The sequence below is a fragment of the Haemaphysalis longicornis genome, unplaced genomic scaffold (genome assembly GCF_048455015.1).
Source record: "Haemaphysalis longicornis isolate Haplotype H1 unplaced genomic scaffold, Haemaphysalis longicornis Haplotype H1 scaffold_12, whole genome shotgun sequence".
Classification (NCBI taxonomy): domain Eukaryota; kingdom Metazoa; phylum Arthropoda; class Arachnida; order Ixodida; family Ixodidae; genus Haemaphysalis; species Haemaphysalis longicornis.
The window spans coordinates 105,459,209-105,479,740 of record NW_027526225.1 but is presented as its reverse complement, the minus strand read 5'-3'; the positions used below and the strand labels follow the sequence as shown (position 1 = coordinate 105,479,740).

At 48.4% G+C, this 20,532-nt stretch overlaps 1 protein-coding gene across 2 annotated transcripts in view; it reads right to left on the bottom strand.

Annotated features, from left to right (window-relative positions):
- Positions 1 to 20,532, bottom strand: part of LOC144163192 (vitellogenin-6-like) — a 69,265-nt gene that overhangs the window by 25,775 nt on the left and 22,958 nt on the right. For both annotated transcript variants that reach the window (XM_077694023.1, XM_077694024.1), the window contains exons 9-16: positions 17,690 to 17,858; positions 15,819 to 15,983; positions 14,679 to 14,879; positions 10,358 to 10,575; positions 9,803 to 9,909; positions 6,827 to 7,101; positions 5,679 to 5,799; positions 3,446 to 3,665 (exon numbers count right to left, since the gene is read on the bottom strand). In XM_077694023.1, coding sequence (XP_077550149.1) covers positions 3,446 to 3,665; positions 5,679 to 5,799; positions 6,827 to 7,101; positions 9,803 to 9,909; positions 10,358 to 10,575; positions 14,679 to 14,879; positions 15,819 to 15,983; positions 17,690 to 17,858 — 1,476 coding nt within the window. The remainder of the gene's footprint in view (positions 1 to 3,445; positions 3,666 to 5,678; positions 5,800 to 6,826; positions 7,102 to 9,802; positions 9,910 to 10,357; positions 10,576 to 14,678; positions 14,880 to 15,818; positions 15,984 to 17,689; positions 17,859 to 20,532) is intronic.

Below are 20,532 nucleotides of genomic sequence, written 5' to 3'. Positions count from 1 at the left end.
TCAATCAATCAATCAATCAATCAATCAATCAATCAATCAATCAATCAATGAATCAATCAATCAATGAATCAATCAATCAATGAATCAATCAATGAATCAATCAATCAATCAATCAACCTGCCTGCCTGCCTGCCTGTCTGTCTGTTGTCTCTCTCTCTCTCTCTCTCTCTCTCTCTCTCTCTCTCTCTCTCTCTCTCTCTCTCTCTCTCTCTCTCTCTCTCTCTCTCTCTCTCGGGGAGGAGGGCTACACATTCGACAAATTTTTAAGCAAAGCTTATACTTTCAGCAGTTTTATATGTCGATGCTTTCATGTATATTTCGTGTCCGTGGACAAAAATTCGCGCATCTTTGAAGCGCGATGCGTTTGACAATGAACGTCCCAGTGTGTTCGCTATTAGTGCGCCGTCAACAACACAGTCGCGTGCCGTTTAAAGCATTGATTTGAGCCTCAAGCCTATATGCCTCGTCATTTGGATACGCACTTTAATTAAGTACATTAGTTATTAATAAAAACCATTTCCAAGATAAACAACGATTTCGACCTCAAGCCTGCACGCCTCCCATTTGCATGTACATCTTCAGTAGTTCAGTTATCAATGAGTGCAATTTTTAAATATCCCTATAGTCTCAGACAGGCAATGGTTTTCTCAAAGGGTTGACGCTGTGCATCCCGCGTCGCCCGTGTCTACGTTCGCCCTGCCCTCTCTCCGTTGACGTGCCAAGCGCTTGTGTGTCTAGTTTTCTCCCGTTCCTCGGTGCGGCGGTGCCGTTGTCACGAAAAGTTTCTGTTATCTCTATTAAACTTCACTTCTCACTCCAGAGGTTGAAATGGCGTGTGCATTTTTTTAACTCAAACGAAACATCGGAAACATTTGGGGCAAAATGTATGGCCCACGAAAAAAAGTGACCACGCTCATTTCAAATATACGTATTCAGTATTGCATGTAAGATGTGCTGCCTTACCAAACTACCACGTGTAAGATCGAAAAACACTGCTGGCCGTCCTCTTCGTTCAGCTCGGCGCGTGAAAGTGCCTCGCACGACTGCTTCAGAGCGACCTAACCACCATGTTCGCTTCCAAGATGCATAATCACTGATTTTCCTCGAGATAGAGTTTATTCCCTCAATCTCGAGCTGATCCCGTGCTACTTGGGTGACTCTGTGAAGAGATCGTAAGGTCCACTTCTCAAATCTCAGAAACCATTTGCTTTGCGTTAGCAAACCTTTTACAAGCGCGACCGATAAAGTAGGACGCCAGAAGCCTCTACTCAAAAATGCGTTTGCTTTTTGCCGCTATCACAAAAGCGGTTGTCCTGGTAGGCAAGGGCGTTTTCGATAGCGCAAAGTTTCAGCCCCCAAGCGTGGGTCGGCACCCTCATTCACTGGCCACCTGAAACAAAGCTGAACTTTGAAAAATAGCTTATTTATTTTATTCAGGCAGGGATACCGGTATACCACCGTACAGCTTTCGATTGCCAAATCTGCACAGAGTCTGACAGCAATAACCGAACACATTAACCAATCTTTCCCTAATTATAGAGATTAAGAACTGGAAATACCTGGTTTTTGTTGGAAAAACTAGCCTTTGGTAACTCTCCCATCTTTATTACTGTCCTGAAAGACATTGCTCTCGCCAAAAACGAAAAAAAAGACGCATTAAGACACTGAAATTTAGCGCTATTTACCGTCCGCAGGGAAGTAAACGGGGAATTTTGAAAACGCATATCAGCCTGGAAACGTCACGTTCGCATCCAAGTCATACCCCAATGGATCTTGAGGACCCACTCCAATCACTCAGTCATGTTTTTTGGTCATGGCGTTGTTCGGCAGCCGCGAGGCGCACAAATACAGTATATCCCACTTATAGCGAACCCGGTTTCAGCAAAATAGCGTCTATAACGAACAATCTTCGTTTCCTATTACCCTTTGTATACGTAGATTTTGTGTCCAGATATAGCGAAAAGCGGATATAACGAACTCGTTTCAGTTTCCCGATGTGTTCGTTATAAGCGGGCTTGACTCAGTATTATACGTCAGTGTTATATCAGAACGGCGGCGCGATTTTAAAGTGTCTTAAGAGTCGCATACTTTATCCGTTTTACGTAATATTCATTTTTCTTGCTTAAACATTTCGTCGAAATTAACATAAAATATTGCGACCGAATGCTCTTCAGAGTGAACATAGTTTCGTTTTGTCTTCATGGTACTTAAAAAAATGATATCTAGAAAGCAAAAATAGGTTTACACAATACTAAAACCCGATTTCGTGATATACGGTATTTTGTTAAAAGCGGTGATAGTTTTCTGTCCCTGTACTAGAATTGACAGCGCGAAAAGCACTGAATGACGTAATAATTCGAATGGGGCGATTTCTTTAGGGTTTAATGTACACCAATCTTACTTTTTTGAATAAGTCGGTTCTGTTTTAAAGCGAAAGCTTTTTTTAGTGAGAACGATGCCGTCCCGTTACAAAACTAATGCACTTCCCCATTGACCGGTTGGTTTACCGAAAATCTCTCCTAAGGCCTCTGGACCCACGGCGTCGGTGTGAAACCTGGCTTACATTGTGTGAAAATGGTTGCTTGAAAATCGCGAGAAAGGAACAGTTCAAGTAAGACATACACGCATCAATCATGAAGGAGTGCAATATACACCGTTATCTCATAAGCCATGTATTGGTATACATTGAGATCGTTCGTAGATGCGTTTACTTAGTGCGCAAAAAATGATCGCACCGGGTGCGTTTTTTGATCACGATTTCGGTCTTTGAAGGCTTGACGACCGAATGAACGCATTTTATGCGAAGGTTGGACGCAATTTTAGCGAAGGTTTTGATGCACCTTAGGTGCAGTTTTGAAGCGAGAAAGCTTTCGCACTCCCCCCAACTTTGTTTAGGAAGGGATGGTAAATTTTTATAGCCGGTATTCAATGGCGGTGAACGCACGCAGGCAACCAAGTGTGCGCCGCCATATCTGTGGCCAAGCATCTGTTGCTAAGCGACGTTGTGCGCACGGCCCGCAGATCAGGCACCCCTCTTCTCCTCCATGCAACTGTGTGAGTGCGCCGTCACTCGTTACGTCGGGCGCCGCGGGATGGCGGTACTTGTCCATGCTAAGCACGACTGGGAAACACATGACTGTTTCACGTTACAAACTCTACCTCACCTTCTCAAAGTATTACCTCGAGTTCAATGTGAGTGCGATTAATAACATCTCTGTTGACGCCACCGTTTAGAATCAGATTGGAACAAAGCAGATTACGCACGCCGGGTTTTTTTTTTCGGCGTGCGGCCGCAGTGGCCTAAGCCGCGCCGTGTCTGTGGCGCATCGGCCATGTCTGTGGCCGTTTCCAGCGTTGCCAAGCTGAGAAATTAACGCTGAACTTTTAACGAATACCGCCTATAGACCTGTCTGAAGCCTTTGGGGTATAGTAGTGGGGCACTCACAGGTAGTGGCGCTTGATGTTGAGGCTGATCTCCGCCATGTCGCCGTGAGTGACAGCGGTCTTGTCCCGGTTCCCGTAGAGGAAGCGTGCCTGCTTGTGGCCGAAGTACACGGGGATGCCCACGTCGGTGGGGACACCGACCGCCGTGTCGTGGGTGAGGTGGAACGACTTCTTCCGGTAACCCTTGGTCAGAACGCTCTCTGCCACCTTTTGCGGGTCCTCTGCATTAGGAGAGCAATAAAGCTTCGCTCCAGCGTTTGTTTGTTGACGATGAAGAGTGAACAAGAGAGAAAAGGACCTGCTTGAGTATTCCGCCCCCCTCCCCTCCTGGCATATTTTGTAAGGTGCTTCACACTACCTTCTCGGCAAAGTGCGACGGAAGCGCCTCAATAGAGAGTTTTAGCACTCCGTATGATCGGTCACTTCCATAGTTACAATGTTGACTGGGACCCGACTGTGCCTGCGCGCGCGGGAAAGGCGAGGAGGCACACCGCACCGTGACGAATGCGCGGGCATTGCGAGGGCCGGCTCGCGAAACTAATCCACCCTACCGCGATGAATGCGCAACTGCCCAGACGGGTCTCGGTCAACACGGAAACCACGTACAACACCGAGCACACGGAGTGTTAGAACTCTCTAATATTAGAGACTTTTAGCAGTCCGTCTGTTCCCTCGTGTACGTAGTTACCGTGTTGACCGGGACCTGTCTGGGCCCTTGGGCATTTGTCTCGGTGGGGGGATTAGTTCCCCGGGCCTGCCCTTTCCGAGTCAGCGCATTCATCACGGCGGGGTGCGCCTCCTCGCCCTTTCCCGCGCCTGCCCGGTCAACCCGGTAACTACGTACACGACGGAACAGACGGACGGCTAAAACTCTCTATTATGAACTGCACATAGCTGTTATTTCGGCGGCTTTCACTGCATATGAAGCTTCGCCGTGTGTTTAGGGGTTTCGGTTGGTCGTACGAAGATAGGATAAGACAAAATTACTAGCGCGGTTTCAAGCCGGTTTGCAGAGTCACCTGTGTACGGCCGGTAATAAAAAATGAGCTCTGGAATGCCGCTGGAGAAAAGTTGCTATTAATCCCGATTCCGAATTAAGGGTAAAAGAGTACAATATGACTACATTAGGTACAATAAGTACAAGTACAATAAGAGTACAAACAGTACAATATCGCCGGGGATATGTGTATTCAGGTACTCAAATGTTCAAACACTGTTCGTGCGTGTGTGTGTGTGTGATTACGAGGGGCGAGTGTGTTTTGCTAGCTATCCCCCGTGCTGATACCCTTTCTTCCTTTTTTTTTAACAGCGAAGCCGTTTACAAAATCGTATTTTTTCTGTCCGCAGTTAAAAATACCAAGAAAATTCCGGCCGCGCAGACACGAACGCACGCCTCTCGGCGACTGCCAGGCAGTTAAAAAACCAAAAAATGGCGTGCACTCGTGCGCGCGTTCCTCGTGACGACCGCCTAGCGTCCCCGGCGCACGTTTGTCAATCCAAGCATACGAACGTAGGAGGATTGGCGAAGATTTGCAAAAAAAAAAAAAAATACTCAGGCGTTCGCTGTAATCGTGGCAACTCTTCTCGGAACGCGAAAAACACGTCACAGCGTACGCCCGTCCAAGGTGATGTCCAATGATTATCACTTCCAAAAAATATGAAAGAAGCTCACACTTATCGCAACAACGATGGAGTAAAGGTCGTTGCTTTAACGAAGAACAGGCAAATCAGCTGCAGTTGTGGACCTTAACGTTTGTGATGGTCGTAAAAGTTGCGCACAGCTTCGCTACCTTCAAGTGTTACGCTTTGGTGTGAGCTTCCTTCATTTTTTGCCGAGCAGCGGGTATCTTCTCTCATCTCCACGTCTGTCTCACTCCGCCCTTCTGCAGTGCTTAGGACGCGTAGGCGTTCAGTCTCTGCTCGAAGCACCAGGCACTACTGTCGATGGCATATTCCTCCCAATGCTCGCAGTGTTTAACAGTGTCCCACCTGTTCGTAACTTTCCAACGGGGAAGTGTAAAGCATGAATGGGGTGCGTTGGGGAGCCGGGCAGTCTAAATCCTTAGTTGCAGAGGTTGCTGTAACCTTTAATTGAATTGCGTTGTGAGAGGAACAAGTATTTACTCGCAGTTAATACTCGCGCAAGACGCAGTAAGGTTAAAGCGGGCAGTAAATGACAAGATGGCTGCCATTTCAGTTCTAATCTCAGGCGACAGAGCACTCAGTGAACTCACCGTGGGCCTTGATGTCATCGACCATGAGTTCGTTTAAGTCCCAGGTGTCGACAGTCTTTCCGAACAGGGAGAGTGTCATGCGGGCGTACATCGGGTCGTACTCGCGATCAGCCACTGGGAGCTGCAATTTGGATGAAATAGGAGCAGAAGAAGAATAGGAAAAAAAATATTCTCGAGACAGAGAAACCACTGGCGTGGTGATAGCACTAGTTGCACACCGGGATCGGTATGCAAGCAATCACGGTATTTAGAATGCCAGAAGCACACACACAAGTTCAGCTTTTGCAGTAGAAGAAGGTATAGCAAAAGGGGAGTTACTGCAAAAAGCATGCACCCCTCAGTTTAACGACGACGATGGTTGAACACGAAGCTTTCTCGTGATGGGTTCTTCGGTTGGCAAATTCCACACTACGAGTATGACCTACTCTGGAGGCACGCACCATTTTTCTAGAATACCCACAGCAACTCTAGGGTGTGCACTCCGCAGGCCTAACGTTCGGGTTTGCGGTGTACGGCGCGAATCAATAGCTGTTACTTGGCGTTCGCTTCGGCCGTGTCGCAATGTGGCTATCGAATAGACGCCCGCTTCATAACGTGAGGAACCCAGGTTCGATTCCTGACACGGGAAGCATATATTCCTTTCAGCTCTCCCGCGACCATTCATCATCATCATCAGCGTCAGAGTAAGTCGGCTTTCCTTCAGGACGTATTGGCGTACAACGGAATGAGTGAGGGCACTAAAGCTTCCCTTTAATATTTCAGCCATTACAATCGCTTAGAAATGGACGTAAACATTTAATATTACAACAACATCTAAAACCCAAAATGAAGCACCGATTTGTTGGAATGAAAGAGTGCAGGTACAGCAGGATGCGTTCAGCGATCGCAGGATGTCTTCTGAGCCCTGTTACCCGCACATCAGGCTTTTTTGCAGCATCCTCCATAACATTAGGCGCTTCTCTAGGAAATTCAAAACCCATCTTATGAAAATAAAGCAGAAAAATATTAAATAGAGATTTTTCTGACGTATAAGGTGGCAACGTAAAACGTACCTCGTGGCGATGGGAACACGTCCTGGCGGTCTTGCTAGGTCTACACGAAGTTTTAACGTTACTTCTAAATCAATTGCACTGTGCACGTGTACTCACCGCCTCCTCTAGATGCTTGAGCTCCTCGGCCGAGGCGTCTCTCGGGAATCGGCGGCGGCTGAACACGTTCCAGAGGCTCTTGGTTGACCCCGGCTGCGGGCCGACCAGCTTGTTGAACAACTTGTCCAAGCCCCAGCTCTCGAACGACAGCGCGAAAGTGTCGTACGACTTGCCGGCGACGTAGTCCTTCATGCTGATGTGACACTTGCGGGGCAGGAAGCTGTCCCTTGAGCGGATCATGCTGGTCATGGTCATGCCGCCGAAGTCATACTTGGCTGCACCGGAGGGACAACAGGACGATGCCTTGGCATACGAGCCCGTTCCCAGCTGAATACTTAGCGGTACTACTACCATTCTGACTACTTCTACTTCCCCGTGAGCAGTGCCGGCTCAACCTAGCTTTTTCTACTCGTTAGTGTGTCCCACCTAGATTCCAGTGTGGGACGTAAGACTGCGGCAGTACATTGTACGAGACACTCCTCGAGCACAATCAGAATCGCGGTTTCTACGTACTACTAAAATAAGTGGTCAACGGATGTCATGGCATTAAACGGACCCTGCAACACTTTCGATAAAGGCTTTCACTCTTTCCTTTGCGTCTGGAAGCACTGCGAAAGCTACAGTTAACGACGGAGCGGCACTGCGTGATTTGCTCGTCGCACCAGATACGCCTTCCATTACTGCTTTGTTTTTTGGATTTAGTTTTTAAAAAGTTGCTATCGAAAAGCGTTCATTGCTGCAACTGAAGGAAAACCGGCCAACAGCCGCTACACGGCCTTAATGACGTAGTTCGAGCGGTCGAAGGACGCCAAGACCGGGAAAGAGAGAAGAATCTTTTGAGCGAGTTTCCAAGTTATCTGATGAGCATTTTCGTCGGAGGTAATTTGCGACCCCCTAATCTAAATACTAGGTGTGTTTGGTGACTACGTTCTGCAAGCTTTTAAGATTCCAAAGGAGTTGAAAAAGGTGTTTCAGGGTCCCTTTAACAAATCTAAACCAGCAGTCGCAGGGTTTAAAACAGCCGCAGTGGGAGACTAAAAAGCCAGAATAAGCAGAGCATTATAGAATTGACTAAAGAAAATTCTGCGACGACGGCGGTGAAACGCGACAGGTGCAATCAGCCACAGCATCCACAAAAATCCAGGTACGAAAGGAAACATGCTTAAAGAGAACAAAAACAACAATAAGGATGTTCACGCAATGGGATACGCCGATGCAACCTCATCCAGACGCTGCTGAAAATGAGTCCCCGGGATTGTGTCTTTGCGGGACAGATTACGTTTCTGCAAAGTACACGCCTCTCTCCAGATCTTCTACCATAGTAAACACGGGGCCTTTATCTTTATTCATGCGGGGAGCAGCGCCTTCCAGGTATATCGCCCCCTCTTCCTCAATTCCTGCGTTGGCGAAGCTGTGGTCGCCACCATGGTAAGCGATTTCAAAACCAGGTATGTCATGGAGTTGGCGCGTGCTGGAAGCGAACAGCGCTGAGTCTTGTGTTGAGAGCTGACGCGGGAAAACGGGTTCTCCAGGCACTTACTGGGTACCTGGAGAAGCCCTTTGCTTCTCCTTCTGGATACTTTCCCCGAGGATGTTACCAATGGTTTTTCAAAATAGGTTTATAAATTCTCGCGAATGGTTTCGTACGGGGACCCGTTGTATTCCCTTTCTGAAACTCGTTGTATATGCAGAGGCCTGGTGCGTTCCCCCTTAATCCCCCCTCCCCTGTCTCTCTTTCTCCCTCTCGTAGGAATTCGATACCTTGTAAAATCTTTCTTGTAAGAGAGAGATAGAGCAATGAAGTCTTCTCTCTCGCTTTATCCCTTCTAAGAGAGATAGAAGACTTTATTGGCCACCTTCGCGGAGCGCAACGCCCTAGGTGGGAGATTTCGGAGTGCGCGCTTCGTAAGAGGAAGTCCAGGAGCCCGTGGGCCTTGGCCGCGTCCCCCGCCAGCTGGATGGTCGAAACTTATATTTGGGTGATAGGGCCAAGCAGCGTGACCTCCAACTGCTAATTATTATTGATACAAAATTTCTGGTGTTGTCGGCTGTGATTTTTGATTACAGGCCCAAACCATATGTGAGAGTGGGCCGACCGATAGTCCGCACCACTGTCCTCCAGTAGGCAGACATAGTAGAGGGCAGCGAGGTGTCCTTGTATCTATCGGGGGTACTGTCGATGACATGAGGCCCTCCAGGCACTTACTTGGTACCTGGCGAAGACCCTTTGCTTCTCCTTCTGGATACTTTCCCCGAGGATGTTACCATTGGTTTTTCAAAATAGGTTTATAAATTCGCGGGATTGGTTTCGTGCGGAGACCCGTGGTATTCCCTTTGTGAAACTCGTTGTATATGCAGAGGGGAGTGTTGGTTCGCAGACTACGTCACCCTACGGACTGTCCTGTTGTGATTCAGTGCTTGTCTTCGATCTTGGAGAAGTGGTGAACGCATGGTGTGTAGGATATATGTTCCCTTCAGCTTGGTGTAGCTAGCCGTAGCACGTCAATTATAATGTCATTAGGGGCAGTGTCACAGCTACGGCGGCTCTCATTGAGAAATGCTGCGGCAGAAGTCGAGATCAGATTTGCCCAGCAGACAACACCATACATGAAATTAAAAAAAAAGCATAGCCAATTGAAAAGGCTGCTTCTCCATAACGTAAGCTAATTGCAGGAAAACAAACACAGGAAGGGCTGGGGTGGCTTTTAATGATAAAAGGTGTTCGTATGATTTGCGGTGGCCAGTACTCTTTAAAATAAGTCACGCTGTTTGGAGATTCTCGTCAGTGGATAACTTTGCCCTAGTGATGGCAACGCTTGCTCAATCGGGGTGTTAAAAGAGGTACCAAAGCACGACATCAGTAGACCTTCGCCAGAATGTGTAGGTTTTTCTTCTTTTTTTTTTCAGATGAGGAAGTTTAAAGCGGGCTCTTTGTTAAGCACGATCGCTAGGCTGCGCGCGTGGAAGCAAACTTACCGTTGTAGCCGGACGAAATCGACATGTGGGAGGAGGTCTTGTCCACGGGCTTGTTGAACCGTGCCACGTTTTCCCACAAGGGCAGGACGTGGCGTATGTGCTGGCCGCTGCGTACGGCGATCGGCAACATCAGTTTCGCAAGGCTTCGGAAGAACTGCTCAAGTACACATCCCACGGTGGTGGGTACGAAAAAAAAAGAATCGGCAGAAGCGGTAGCCAGGCGAGTGTGAACGCTTTCATACTGCAACAGCACGAAAAGACGAAGGCAAGTCGTATCAATATCTGTGGCTTGCCCTTTGCTCCCTTGGTTCTTCGAACCTCGTTTGCATTCTTTCATGTCTTCTCTTCTCGTTGCAGTATGAACGCGAAACACGTAGCCTGAAGTTCATACACTCCCAACGCATTCGGTTGTTCATAGCGAGCTGATAAGACTTTAACCGGTACTTTTACTGACCTTGTGAATAGCCAGGTCGTCCTCGATTGAGGAGCTCAATGCACCGCCTATTAACTTTTGCGAATAAGACGAATGTACTATGCGCTGTTTGCAGTACTTACATTTCACCGTGGCACGGATACTCGGACTTAGCCAGGGCGCGGAAAGCGCTCATGACGTAGGCCGCCACCTGGCCGCTGGGCTCGCTGATGGTGTGCTGGGCTATGTGCCGTAGCAGGTACAACTCGGGGTCGGTCTCCAGAATCACGACGAAGGCCGCGATGCGGATCTCACTGTGCTCGCTTGTGTTCTGGTACACTGGCAGGGCGATGGACTGCGCCTGTTGGGTCAGTGAAAGAAAGCGACTTTGTCGAGACAGGCTGCTGGCGTTTTAGGCGAAGCTTATATGGTTAGAATTCTAGGTATTTTTTATGTCCGAGAATGAAAACTCCGGAGTATGCACTTGTCCTTGAAGCGCCAGGAGCTCTATAATTCGAGGTGTTGGAAAACCAGACTTGGTGTGCGTACTGTAGGCACGTGGTCACTACTAGAGTCGCACGCCACTCAAAACATTTCTTTAAACCTCAAGCTTATACGTACCCTCACTTGATATGTATCGTGAATATAGTCAATGATAGGCACAGTTTTCATGATCAAAACCTGACTTGAACCTCCAGCTTATACGTCCTATCAGATGAATATGTATTTGTAGTAGAATTCTCATCAACAGGCACCATTTTCAAGATCAATAGACTCAAAATAAAAGTGTGTGCGTCCATGTATGCGTTTAGTAATGGTTGCTGTTAATGTTCAAAGGAAATAAAATTTGCTCACGCAGTTCGCCTAAATTATGTGTCAACTTGTGAACTGATCAAGCTTAGCTGGTCACCCACCTTCAAAGAGTTGAATGGCTGGTGATATTTTTTATGACTATGGTTCCGTGTAGGTTTGTTCGGCCAGAATAAAAACGCCTTGCGGCAAAGACAACTGTATCAATAGAAAACAGCTGTCACTCTTTATTTATTGAAACTTCCATAAAAACGGCTGCATCATCATGCAAATTTTTATATGTAGCCATGCTTAGATATTTTATAGTGAAGAGTTAAACGTTACAAAATTACCGTCTGCTGTCAATAGAGAGTTTTAGCAGTTCGTCCCTTCCGTTCGTTACGTTGCTACCGGGTGCCGGGACCGGTCTGCGCCTGCGTGCGCGGAAGGGCGAGGAGGAAGGGCGAGGAGGCACGGACATGGTGAAGGCAGGCCCGTGGAACTAATCCCCCTACCGTGACGAATGCCCAAGTACCCTGACGGGTCCCGGTCAACACGCTAGCTACGCACGTGACGGAACGGCCGGACTGCTAAAACTCTCTAATACATGGGCTCCTACGGTTACGCAAAACTTCTGTAATTGAAAGTTTGATTGAAAAAACGAATATTTATAAAAAGTTAGGTGCTGTTAGGAAACCGAAGTTTAAAAAAGTTAAATTTTGCAAGCATATAAATTTTTCCAGGATAACATTTTTTGACGGTGAGAGATAAAGATTTAGTTTCCGCTCCACAAAATTCTAAATGTCTGCAATTTCTCAGGATATTAAAAACAAGAATTGGTTGTTCTTGAAAAAAACATAGCGTCGCTTTCAGGGTAGACGACTGTCTCAAAGGGGCCCCGAAGACAAAATAGACGTTTGGTTGATTGAAAAACCTGCTTCGTCCTATACTAGCAATGACACCACTTGTAACAGAAATTTCGAAGGAGCAGGTTGTATATCAAGAAAACATAGCGACAGACGAGCCACTTTTTGGCCGGGTGCTTATGACGTCACAGCATCTTGTCTCGGTTTTTGGCATCCGCCGCACAAACCCACCGTCAGCAAACATGACTGCGTGATTGCAATGGTGTCCCTCTTTCCGTTAGATCATGCCTCTTGAATGCTAACTGACAGTGAACCCGCTCATAATTATGTTTTTGGTGTTCTCGTCAATGAGAGTGCGCTGAGGTGGTGTAGCGGGGAAATCTGAAAGTCATTCATTATTTCTTACTCTTATTCGGTTAAAGTTTATTTCGGGCTATAATTGAGTGAGCTGCCCACGGCTACATGTCTTAGAATAATCAAGGTTGTATTCTAGCGCAAAATTTGTGCTACGCTACATCTTTCCAGGTCATCCATAGCATCGCAAGTGACCGTCAGTCACCGTAGCGTGAGCTGTGCGTTTTGTTCCAATCGGTTCGCTCGTTCGGAGCTTTCCCGCTACGGTGCCACGTGACAAGGCAATCGTGGAAGGGCTGCTTCGCCTGCGCTTGATCGCTCAGTGCCAGCGCGCCGTCTGTGTGTACGCATCAGTGCAAGAGAAATACATGACCAGGCTAGGGTTTAACGGCTGCTCTGCTGGCGCTTTGTCCCTCCTTCACGCCTTCAATGGGCCTCCTCGATTAACAATCCCGGATCGTCCGCGGACTGCCCGAGACGCGTGATCCGGCGCTCGATTTTCTCGTGTGTTTCTACGAGGCTTCCGGTCCGAACGCAGTCCTCGGACGGCCCGCGGACCATCCAGGGTTGGTAAATCGAGGGTGCCAAATGGTGCGCCGGCTAGGCTGTCTGTACGTGCCCTCCAGCACCAGGAAATGGATGAACCTAGCGTCACTAAATAAAGGCTTTTAGAGCACCGGCCCTTTCTTCCCTCATTGTTATCGGCAGCCAGGATTTTCATTGCTGGGTCGGCACCACGGGATATTTGTTTACATATGGGCGCAGCCATTTTCTTTCTGGGCGCCTATCTCTCACTATCTCTATCTCTACTTCGCGGACGCTGGAGCGGCCGGTCACACTCTGCCCGTCACAACCGGCGGCGGTTTCGCTGGGAGAGATGGCAACACTGCAAGGCAGAAACAAAATGGCCCCCAAATGGCCCCCTGGCGGTACTCTTGAGCGTAGCTTATTCAGTGACGCTAGATGAACCAAATCACCCCCCAGATGTAGCAAGACGGCAGGCTGAGAAATCCCAAGCACCGCCAAACTTTTTAGAAACAGCATATGCTGCGAATTTTCCTTCGCTCCTGATAACTAGGTTTATTTAGCGTTAAACCTGATCCATTTTTGTATTCATGGCCCCTTTAAGGGCGGCGTGACTGCCTCCGGTTGCGACGCACAGTAAAACCGCTAGCAGTTGTTATCCTCGGTATTCAATTGCGTGGAATGCATGCAGGCAACCAAGCGTGCGCCGCCATATCTGTGGCCAAGCGTCTGTTGAACTTGCTAGGCGACGTTGTGCGCACGGCCCGCAGGTCAGGTACCCCTCTTCTCCTCCGTGCAACCGTGTGAGTGCGCCCGTGGCCACCGCGAAATACTGCCGGCGGCGCGCCGGAGTGTCGCCGGCAGCAAATCGCGGAGGCCACGGTGCGCCGTCACTCGTTACGTCGGGCTCCGCGGGATGGCGGCACTTGTCCAGCTAAGCACGACTGTGAAAGACAGGACTGTGTTTCACGTTACGAACTCTTCGCCGAACACAAAGTATTGCGTCAAGTTCGCTCTGAGTGCGATTAATAACATCTCTGTTGGCGCCACAGTTTAGAATCGGATTGGAACGGAGCAGATGACGCATGCCGGTGTCTTTTTTTTTTCTTCGGCGTGCGGCCACAGTGGCCCAGGCTGCGCCGTATCCGTGGCGCATCGGCCATGTCCATGGCCATTTCCAGTGTTGCCAAGCGAAGAAATTGACCGCTAAACTTTTCAACGAATACTGTCTATAACGAAGTCCTCTGGACGGGAAACTGACTTTGCTATAAGCGGTACATCGGTAAAAGCGGTGATGATTTTATATTTTGAAGGGCAGTATAAACTGCAAGAAACTAGGAATAAAGTGTTAGTTAAAATAAAGCGCTTTCGTTATAACGATTGTTTAGGGTAGTTTATTGGTTTATCGTAATACATTTGGCAGGAATTCTCAGATAATGAATGGCAGCCTACCATTGTCCCTGAAGAAGAAAGCCTATGACAGCTGCATCTTACCGGTACTCACCTACGGGGCAGAAACTTGTAGGCTCAATAAAAGTGTTCAACTTAAATTGATCATGACTTAGCGAGCAATGGAACGGAAGATGATAGGCGTAACAATAAGGCACAAGATGAGAGCGATGTGGGTCAGGAAACACACTCGTGTTAAAGACATACTAGTAGAAGTTAAGAAGAAATGGGCGTCGGCAGGGCATGTAATGCGAAGGCAAGATAACCGTTGGCCATTAAGGGTAACAGAGTGGATCCCCAGAGAAGGCAAGCGGGGCAGGGGGCGGCATAAAGTTAGGTGGGCGGATGAGATCAAGAAGTTTGCCGGGATATATCGGTGGCACTTAGCACAGGACCGGGGATTATTGGAGATCTACGGGAGAGGTACGTAATTGCCCTGCAGTGGGCTTAGACATGATGATGCTGATGATGATCGGCTTACCAGTTGGGGCTGGTGTTTGGCGGCCGTATGCAGCGCCCAGAGGGCGGCCATCCGCTTGTGCTCGTTGGCGTGCCACTTGGGCCAGATGATGCGCTTGAGGTAGAGGGTGGCCTTCCGAGTTCCCAGGTTACCCGCCATGCGGATGTACACCGTGCTTTCCTGCTCGGGCTCGTCAGCGATGTCCCGTGGAGTCACGGAGTACTGGGGACAGCCATGTAATTCAGTGCGCGCGGGAGCTTAGGAAACTGGCGTCGCCCTCTTCGGGACTAGCTAGTACAGCCTGAATATATGCCCAGAGCACACTGCGACGTGCGTACGTCAGGGAAACAACGAGAAGCGAAGCTCAATAATTTCTGTCGTCATTATCTGCACGCCACTATTTTCTGTTATCCCCACACAACTCGCTCAAAACTCATACGATTTTACTTCTCTGTTCTAGCTGTATAATTATTCAATCCGCATAGGCGAACTTCGTTTACGAATAAGGCTGGATCAAAAGGTAATGCTACGTCTTCGTTACGAGAAATATGTTCTGTGATATAGCATGTATGCTGGACGTATGATATGTTTGAGAAGATCGGTTATTATGGCTGTAAGCTGAATGTATGAGATTATTCAGCTTCTTTCCAACCGTGTACATAGCACTAACAAAGCCGGGAGGTTTTTATTCCGACTGCATGCTTGGCCCTGAATACTCGCCGAAATGCCAGAGAAACGGGGGGGGGGGGGGGGGGGGGCAGGGGGGGTGAGCTTGACCCTCTGCTTCGAGCGTTTCTTCTATTGCTTTCTTCCTACCACTTTTACTCTGAATTCCACATATTCGTTTCTACGTCACAAACAACGTCGCAGGTACACGTATACAGTGCCAAATTTTCGAACAAATGATGCTGTAATGACATCCAGAACAGCAGTACCCGGTTGAATGTGGTGATTTGAATGTTCGCCTTTATACCTATTTCGTATTTGTAAATCACGTGACAGCACTTAGGCATTTAGTGAGCTACCAACACTGCGGGCACTCGCAACAGTCGTGTCTACTCGGTGGAAAAGGGCGCCACTGTGTTGAAAGTCGCTGCGGACGTCAGCGCTACCGCATCGCAGCGGCATCTGGCAGCAATGTAGGTGAATGGGGATCCTTACGTTGAACATGTGCGCGATGACGTCGGGTGCGCAGCTGCCGGCGTCCTCCATTTCGTCGTTGTGGGCGCGCCTACATTCTTGTCCACTGGCCATGACGCTGGCGGCCAACTTGCACGAAGTCCAGACAAACGGGTGACCCTTGACCACCTCCGATTTGCACGAGTCCTGCACCAGGGCACCACATGGGTATCCGTGTGCCGTACAACGCATTCTAGAGTGCTAGGGACGGTATCTTAATCTACTTGCAGACGCTCACCAACAAACCACCATGTCCTAATGCGTTATCGCGCTGCCACTCGTAACTTCTATAAAGGTAAGAAAATTCGGGGCAGAGAATAAAGTGGTTACCGCAGGACAGGGATGATTGGAGGTGCTTAGTAGAAGCCTTCGTCCTGCAGTGGACATGGACAGAGTAATGGGGACGATGAAAATGACCATGTCCACGACTAGCTCTTCAGTGCCTGCGATTTATTCACGACTACTCAAGCTCCTTTTCATATGGATGTCGAGAGGCGTACTAGGGAAATGTACAGCTGTGTGAATTATGTGGGTCCACTTACGCGTTTTCTATGTATGTGTGGAGGATATAAGGGCGCTGGAAACATTTAGGGTGGGAAAAGGGGGATAAGGTAAGTGGGAACGTTAGTTTGGGCTAGTCCCTTGAACTGGAGAGAAAGCCTTGGACGGCAGCCATTTGAGTGTCCAGTTTTAAGATGCACCAATGCACCAAAAGGGTTCAACTTAAATTGAGAACGACTCAGCGAGCAATGAAACGGAAAATGATAGGTGTAACTTTAAAGGCCAACTGCACTCAAATTTCACCTCGATCAAATTTATTTTTAATGTGTAGTAAGTACCCCCAAATCAGCTGTGACACAAGTGGCAGCCCCGTAAAACGCCTCGTTAATCAGCCGTAAGCGTTTAAAAAAGCTCCGCCGCAGACCACGCTGCACCTGCCGGCGGATCGCGTAAACAGCCATGACGCGCCTGTGACGTTCCAGCCGACGGGGGCTTTTTCCTCTGCTCAGCCACGCAGCCGGAGAACCGGTCGAGCTCGGCTGCGCACGTGCGCGCGTAGAGCTTGCGCGCAGACCTTCTCCCGAGCTGGTGACCGTCCAGCCGCTCGCTGGGCGGCTGCAACGTCACTGCGATGGCCGCGCTCTGCTCGGTTTCGGTTTCAAAATCGCCGATTTTTGCTGGCCGCTTGCGGCGTCCACGCGCGTATTTCAGCTGTTGTATTTTGCATGTTGCTTTCTTTTTAAGCAGACTATACGAAAATAGGGTTTTCAAGAGGTCGAAATTTTGAGTGCAGTTGGCCTTTAAGGGACAGGAAGAGAGAGGAGGGGGTCAGGTAACAAACGCATGTTAAGGACATCTTAGAAATTAAAAAGAAGAAATGGGCGTGGGCAGGCATGTAATGCGAAGGCAAGATAACCGTTGGCCATGAGAGGCATAACAGTGAATCCCTGCAGTGGGCAAGCGTGGGAGGGGCAGATGAGATCAAGAAGTTTGCGGGGATACATTGGTCACAGTTAGCACAGCACCACGATAATTGGAGATCTACGGGAAAGGCCTCTGCTGAACCACGGCCGCTTAATGGAAACTTTGTCTAGTGGCCGTGGCCCAGCAGTGGGCGTAGACAGGCTGCTGCTGCTGATGATGAATGCACTATAAATAGCAAGGGAAAGTAGTGTACCCGGCTTTGCCTCTGCGTTCGGTTGCCTGCACGAAGGCGCAGCCGTCTCTTTATTTCATGAAGCTTTTCTAGAGTGCGCGCTCTATATCTTCTGCAGATCCTCGTATAGGAGCCGACCGCGGGCGCAACCAGTGGCATGTGCTCGGGGTATTGAGCGCTTGGGAATGGTACTTACGCTGATCTCGTTGATCGTGGCCGTGCTGACTTCCTTCATGCTGAGGCTGACCTTGGTATAGAAATGATCGGCCTCTGTTGTGCTCAGCTCGTTGTTCTTGATCAGGTTGAGACCGACAGCGAGCTGCGGGTTCTGTCCAGTAGAGGCCAGGAGGTCGAGGAACACTTGGCTGCGATAAAATGGACGCACGTTGAAAGAAATGGCCTGATTTGGAGCACTTGCAGTAGCTCGAATTTGCTTTTAATGGCTACCCTACTGACTCAACAGGAAAAAAAAACAGCACGGGCTCTGCGAGATCCATTGATTGATAGATTGATTTTAGGGTTTAACGCGCCGACGCAACGCAGGCGATGAGGCGCGCCGTAGTGGAGGGCTCCGGATTAATTTTGACCAACTGGGGATCTTTTACGTGCACCGAAATCTCGTGCACACAGGCGTTTTTGCTTTTCGCCTCCATCAGAAAAGCGGCCGCCGCGGCCGGGAATCGAACCCGCGACCTCGAGCTCAGCAGCGCAACGCCTTAGCCACTGAGCCACCGCGGCGGGTCTCTGCGAGATCCAGCACATGACGTAGGTTTTTTAAAGCGAAAGCATTTGTTGTGGGACCAACGGCACTCTGTCAAAAGAACTAATTCATTTCCCCATAGACCGGTTGGTCGACCGAAAAGCGCGAACGTGCGGCTAACCTGGCTTTCACTGGGTTGAAACGATTACTTGAAAACGAGAGGAAGGAGCGGCTCTAGATAAGACCGTACACTCATCGACCATGAAGGAGGAGTACAAGAATCATGCACCCCCACACACTCCGGCTTGTTTCGCTATTGAAAAAAGTTGTTGCCACGACACTGGTAGCCAAGCAAAGATTTAGCAACTTTTGCATATGTAGCTTTATCTTTTCAACATATGCAGCAGTAAAGTAAAGTGATGCTATTATGTGTACAAATAGAATGTGTTCTTGGGTATTTCCTTTTTTTAACACCCTATTTATTTATTTAGTCCTTCTTTCGTTTCGCCGACGGGCGGCGCTTTGCGCTCTAATCTATAGACCATATTGTCAGGAGCTGCACAGAGATACGGCCACCGCGGGGTGAGGGGGAAACGACGCTGGCGGAGGCTTTGGGATTTGGGGCGAGGGGGAACCTCAACTTCAAGGCCATAGAGGTGACGAAGAGGCGACTGGAGTGGTGGTGGAGGAAAAGTAGGGAAGGGATGGGTACGCAGGCGGAGTAATCATGCGGACGAGAATTTAGCACAACGAGGGGAGAAAAAAAGGGGGGTGGGGGCGATGAGTTTAAAACAGAAAAGAGGGAGAGATGGGAGGGAGGAAGCAAATCTATAGGGTAACCTGGGAGTAGGGCATGTAAACGTATAAAACAGGCAAGTCGGTTGCTTACAACCGACGCCCCGATTCAAAGGGAAAGCCACTAATCATCATCATCATCATCATATTCTGCTGCAATCATATTCGGCTGCTCCTGCCGCGTTGACTTTGTGCACGTGTAGAAGTTTTGTAGTATGTCTTGAGGGTTAAAAATTCTGGTGTCTGTGAGTGCCAACGGTCTCAAAATGCCCCCAAAACTGACAAAAGGACCCAAGCGTGCGGCGCTGTTGTGTGGTGCGACAACTACGGGAGTAATAGCTCAGCGAAATTTTGCGCTTCCCAGCGGACGGCAGGTAAGCACGCCTTTCACTCAGCCTCAGTTATGAAGAAGCAAGCACTATCCTTATCAAAAAAAGCTGCAGGGCGAACTGAAAAATCTTCCACTGTTGCTTTACAGTGAATTTCTTTTTGTTTGGTGCAACGCATTTTTCAGTAATGTTGTAAGCATGGGAAGCTACTTGTCGACAGTTTCTCACGAGCTGATTGATGCCAGCAGACGCGCAGAAAGAAATTTTACTTCGGTACCGGTTCGGTGAGTGGTTGCTCTTCTTTTTTTTCCACGAGAGGAAAACTTGCAAATTATTTTCGAGGAATGTTCTTAAATGCTTCTTTGACAAGCTTGTTTGACTTTAAAGCTTTCCGACTACCACTTTTTTATAGTGACATTACCACGTTTGAATATTTATTGACACTAAAGAAGCCCCCAAAATCATTTACGTTGCAGCTGACCACTTGCATTCCGTGTTGCAAGAGGTTTGAGTTACCTGCGAGACGGGCGAGCTGCGCTTCGCTTTTTAACATGTGGTAGGACACATTTTGTGCGCTCTCTTCGCACTGTCAATATTTGTTTCGCTTTAAGTGCTGTTAATTGATATCCAGGGTGGTATTTCTTCCATCTTCTAGGTGTGACGTATGGCTGATTAACGCTGAAAATTCGGTAGCTATAGAATGTTGTTTCGAGCTATCAAATTTACAAGAATAGGGAAAAGATGCTGTTTGTAATGCCCTGCGAAATATGATGGTGATCTGCACTTTGTAATATCTTTATTATTCAAGAACGTGTGTTATTATGAAACATCGTTTCTGTATAATTGCAGAAATTTTCCGTATACGATGAATATTACGAACATGTTTCTTATGTTTGTGTAACCGACACCGAACGCGAACATTTGTACCTGCTATACGAGATGCGCAGAAATCTATGCTATTGTGCCATGATTTCAATTCCTTCGTTCGCGATGCGTTGCTAGTAAAATCAGTGAATAAACCACATTTCCCGCCTACTTCTTTGTCTTGCCCAAACAAAATTGTCACGCTTCAGGGCGTGCTGGATCGCGCGCATAAACCTAGATTTCCAAACAAATGTTTTGCGCACGAGCTTAGAGTCCAAGCAAATGAGCGACTGAAGGCTGTCGAAAATGAGATTGGCAGCAGAAACACAATCTGAAAAGAAAAACGGAAGC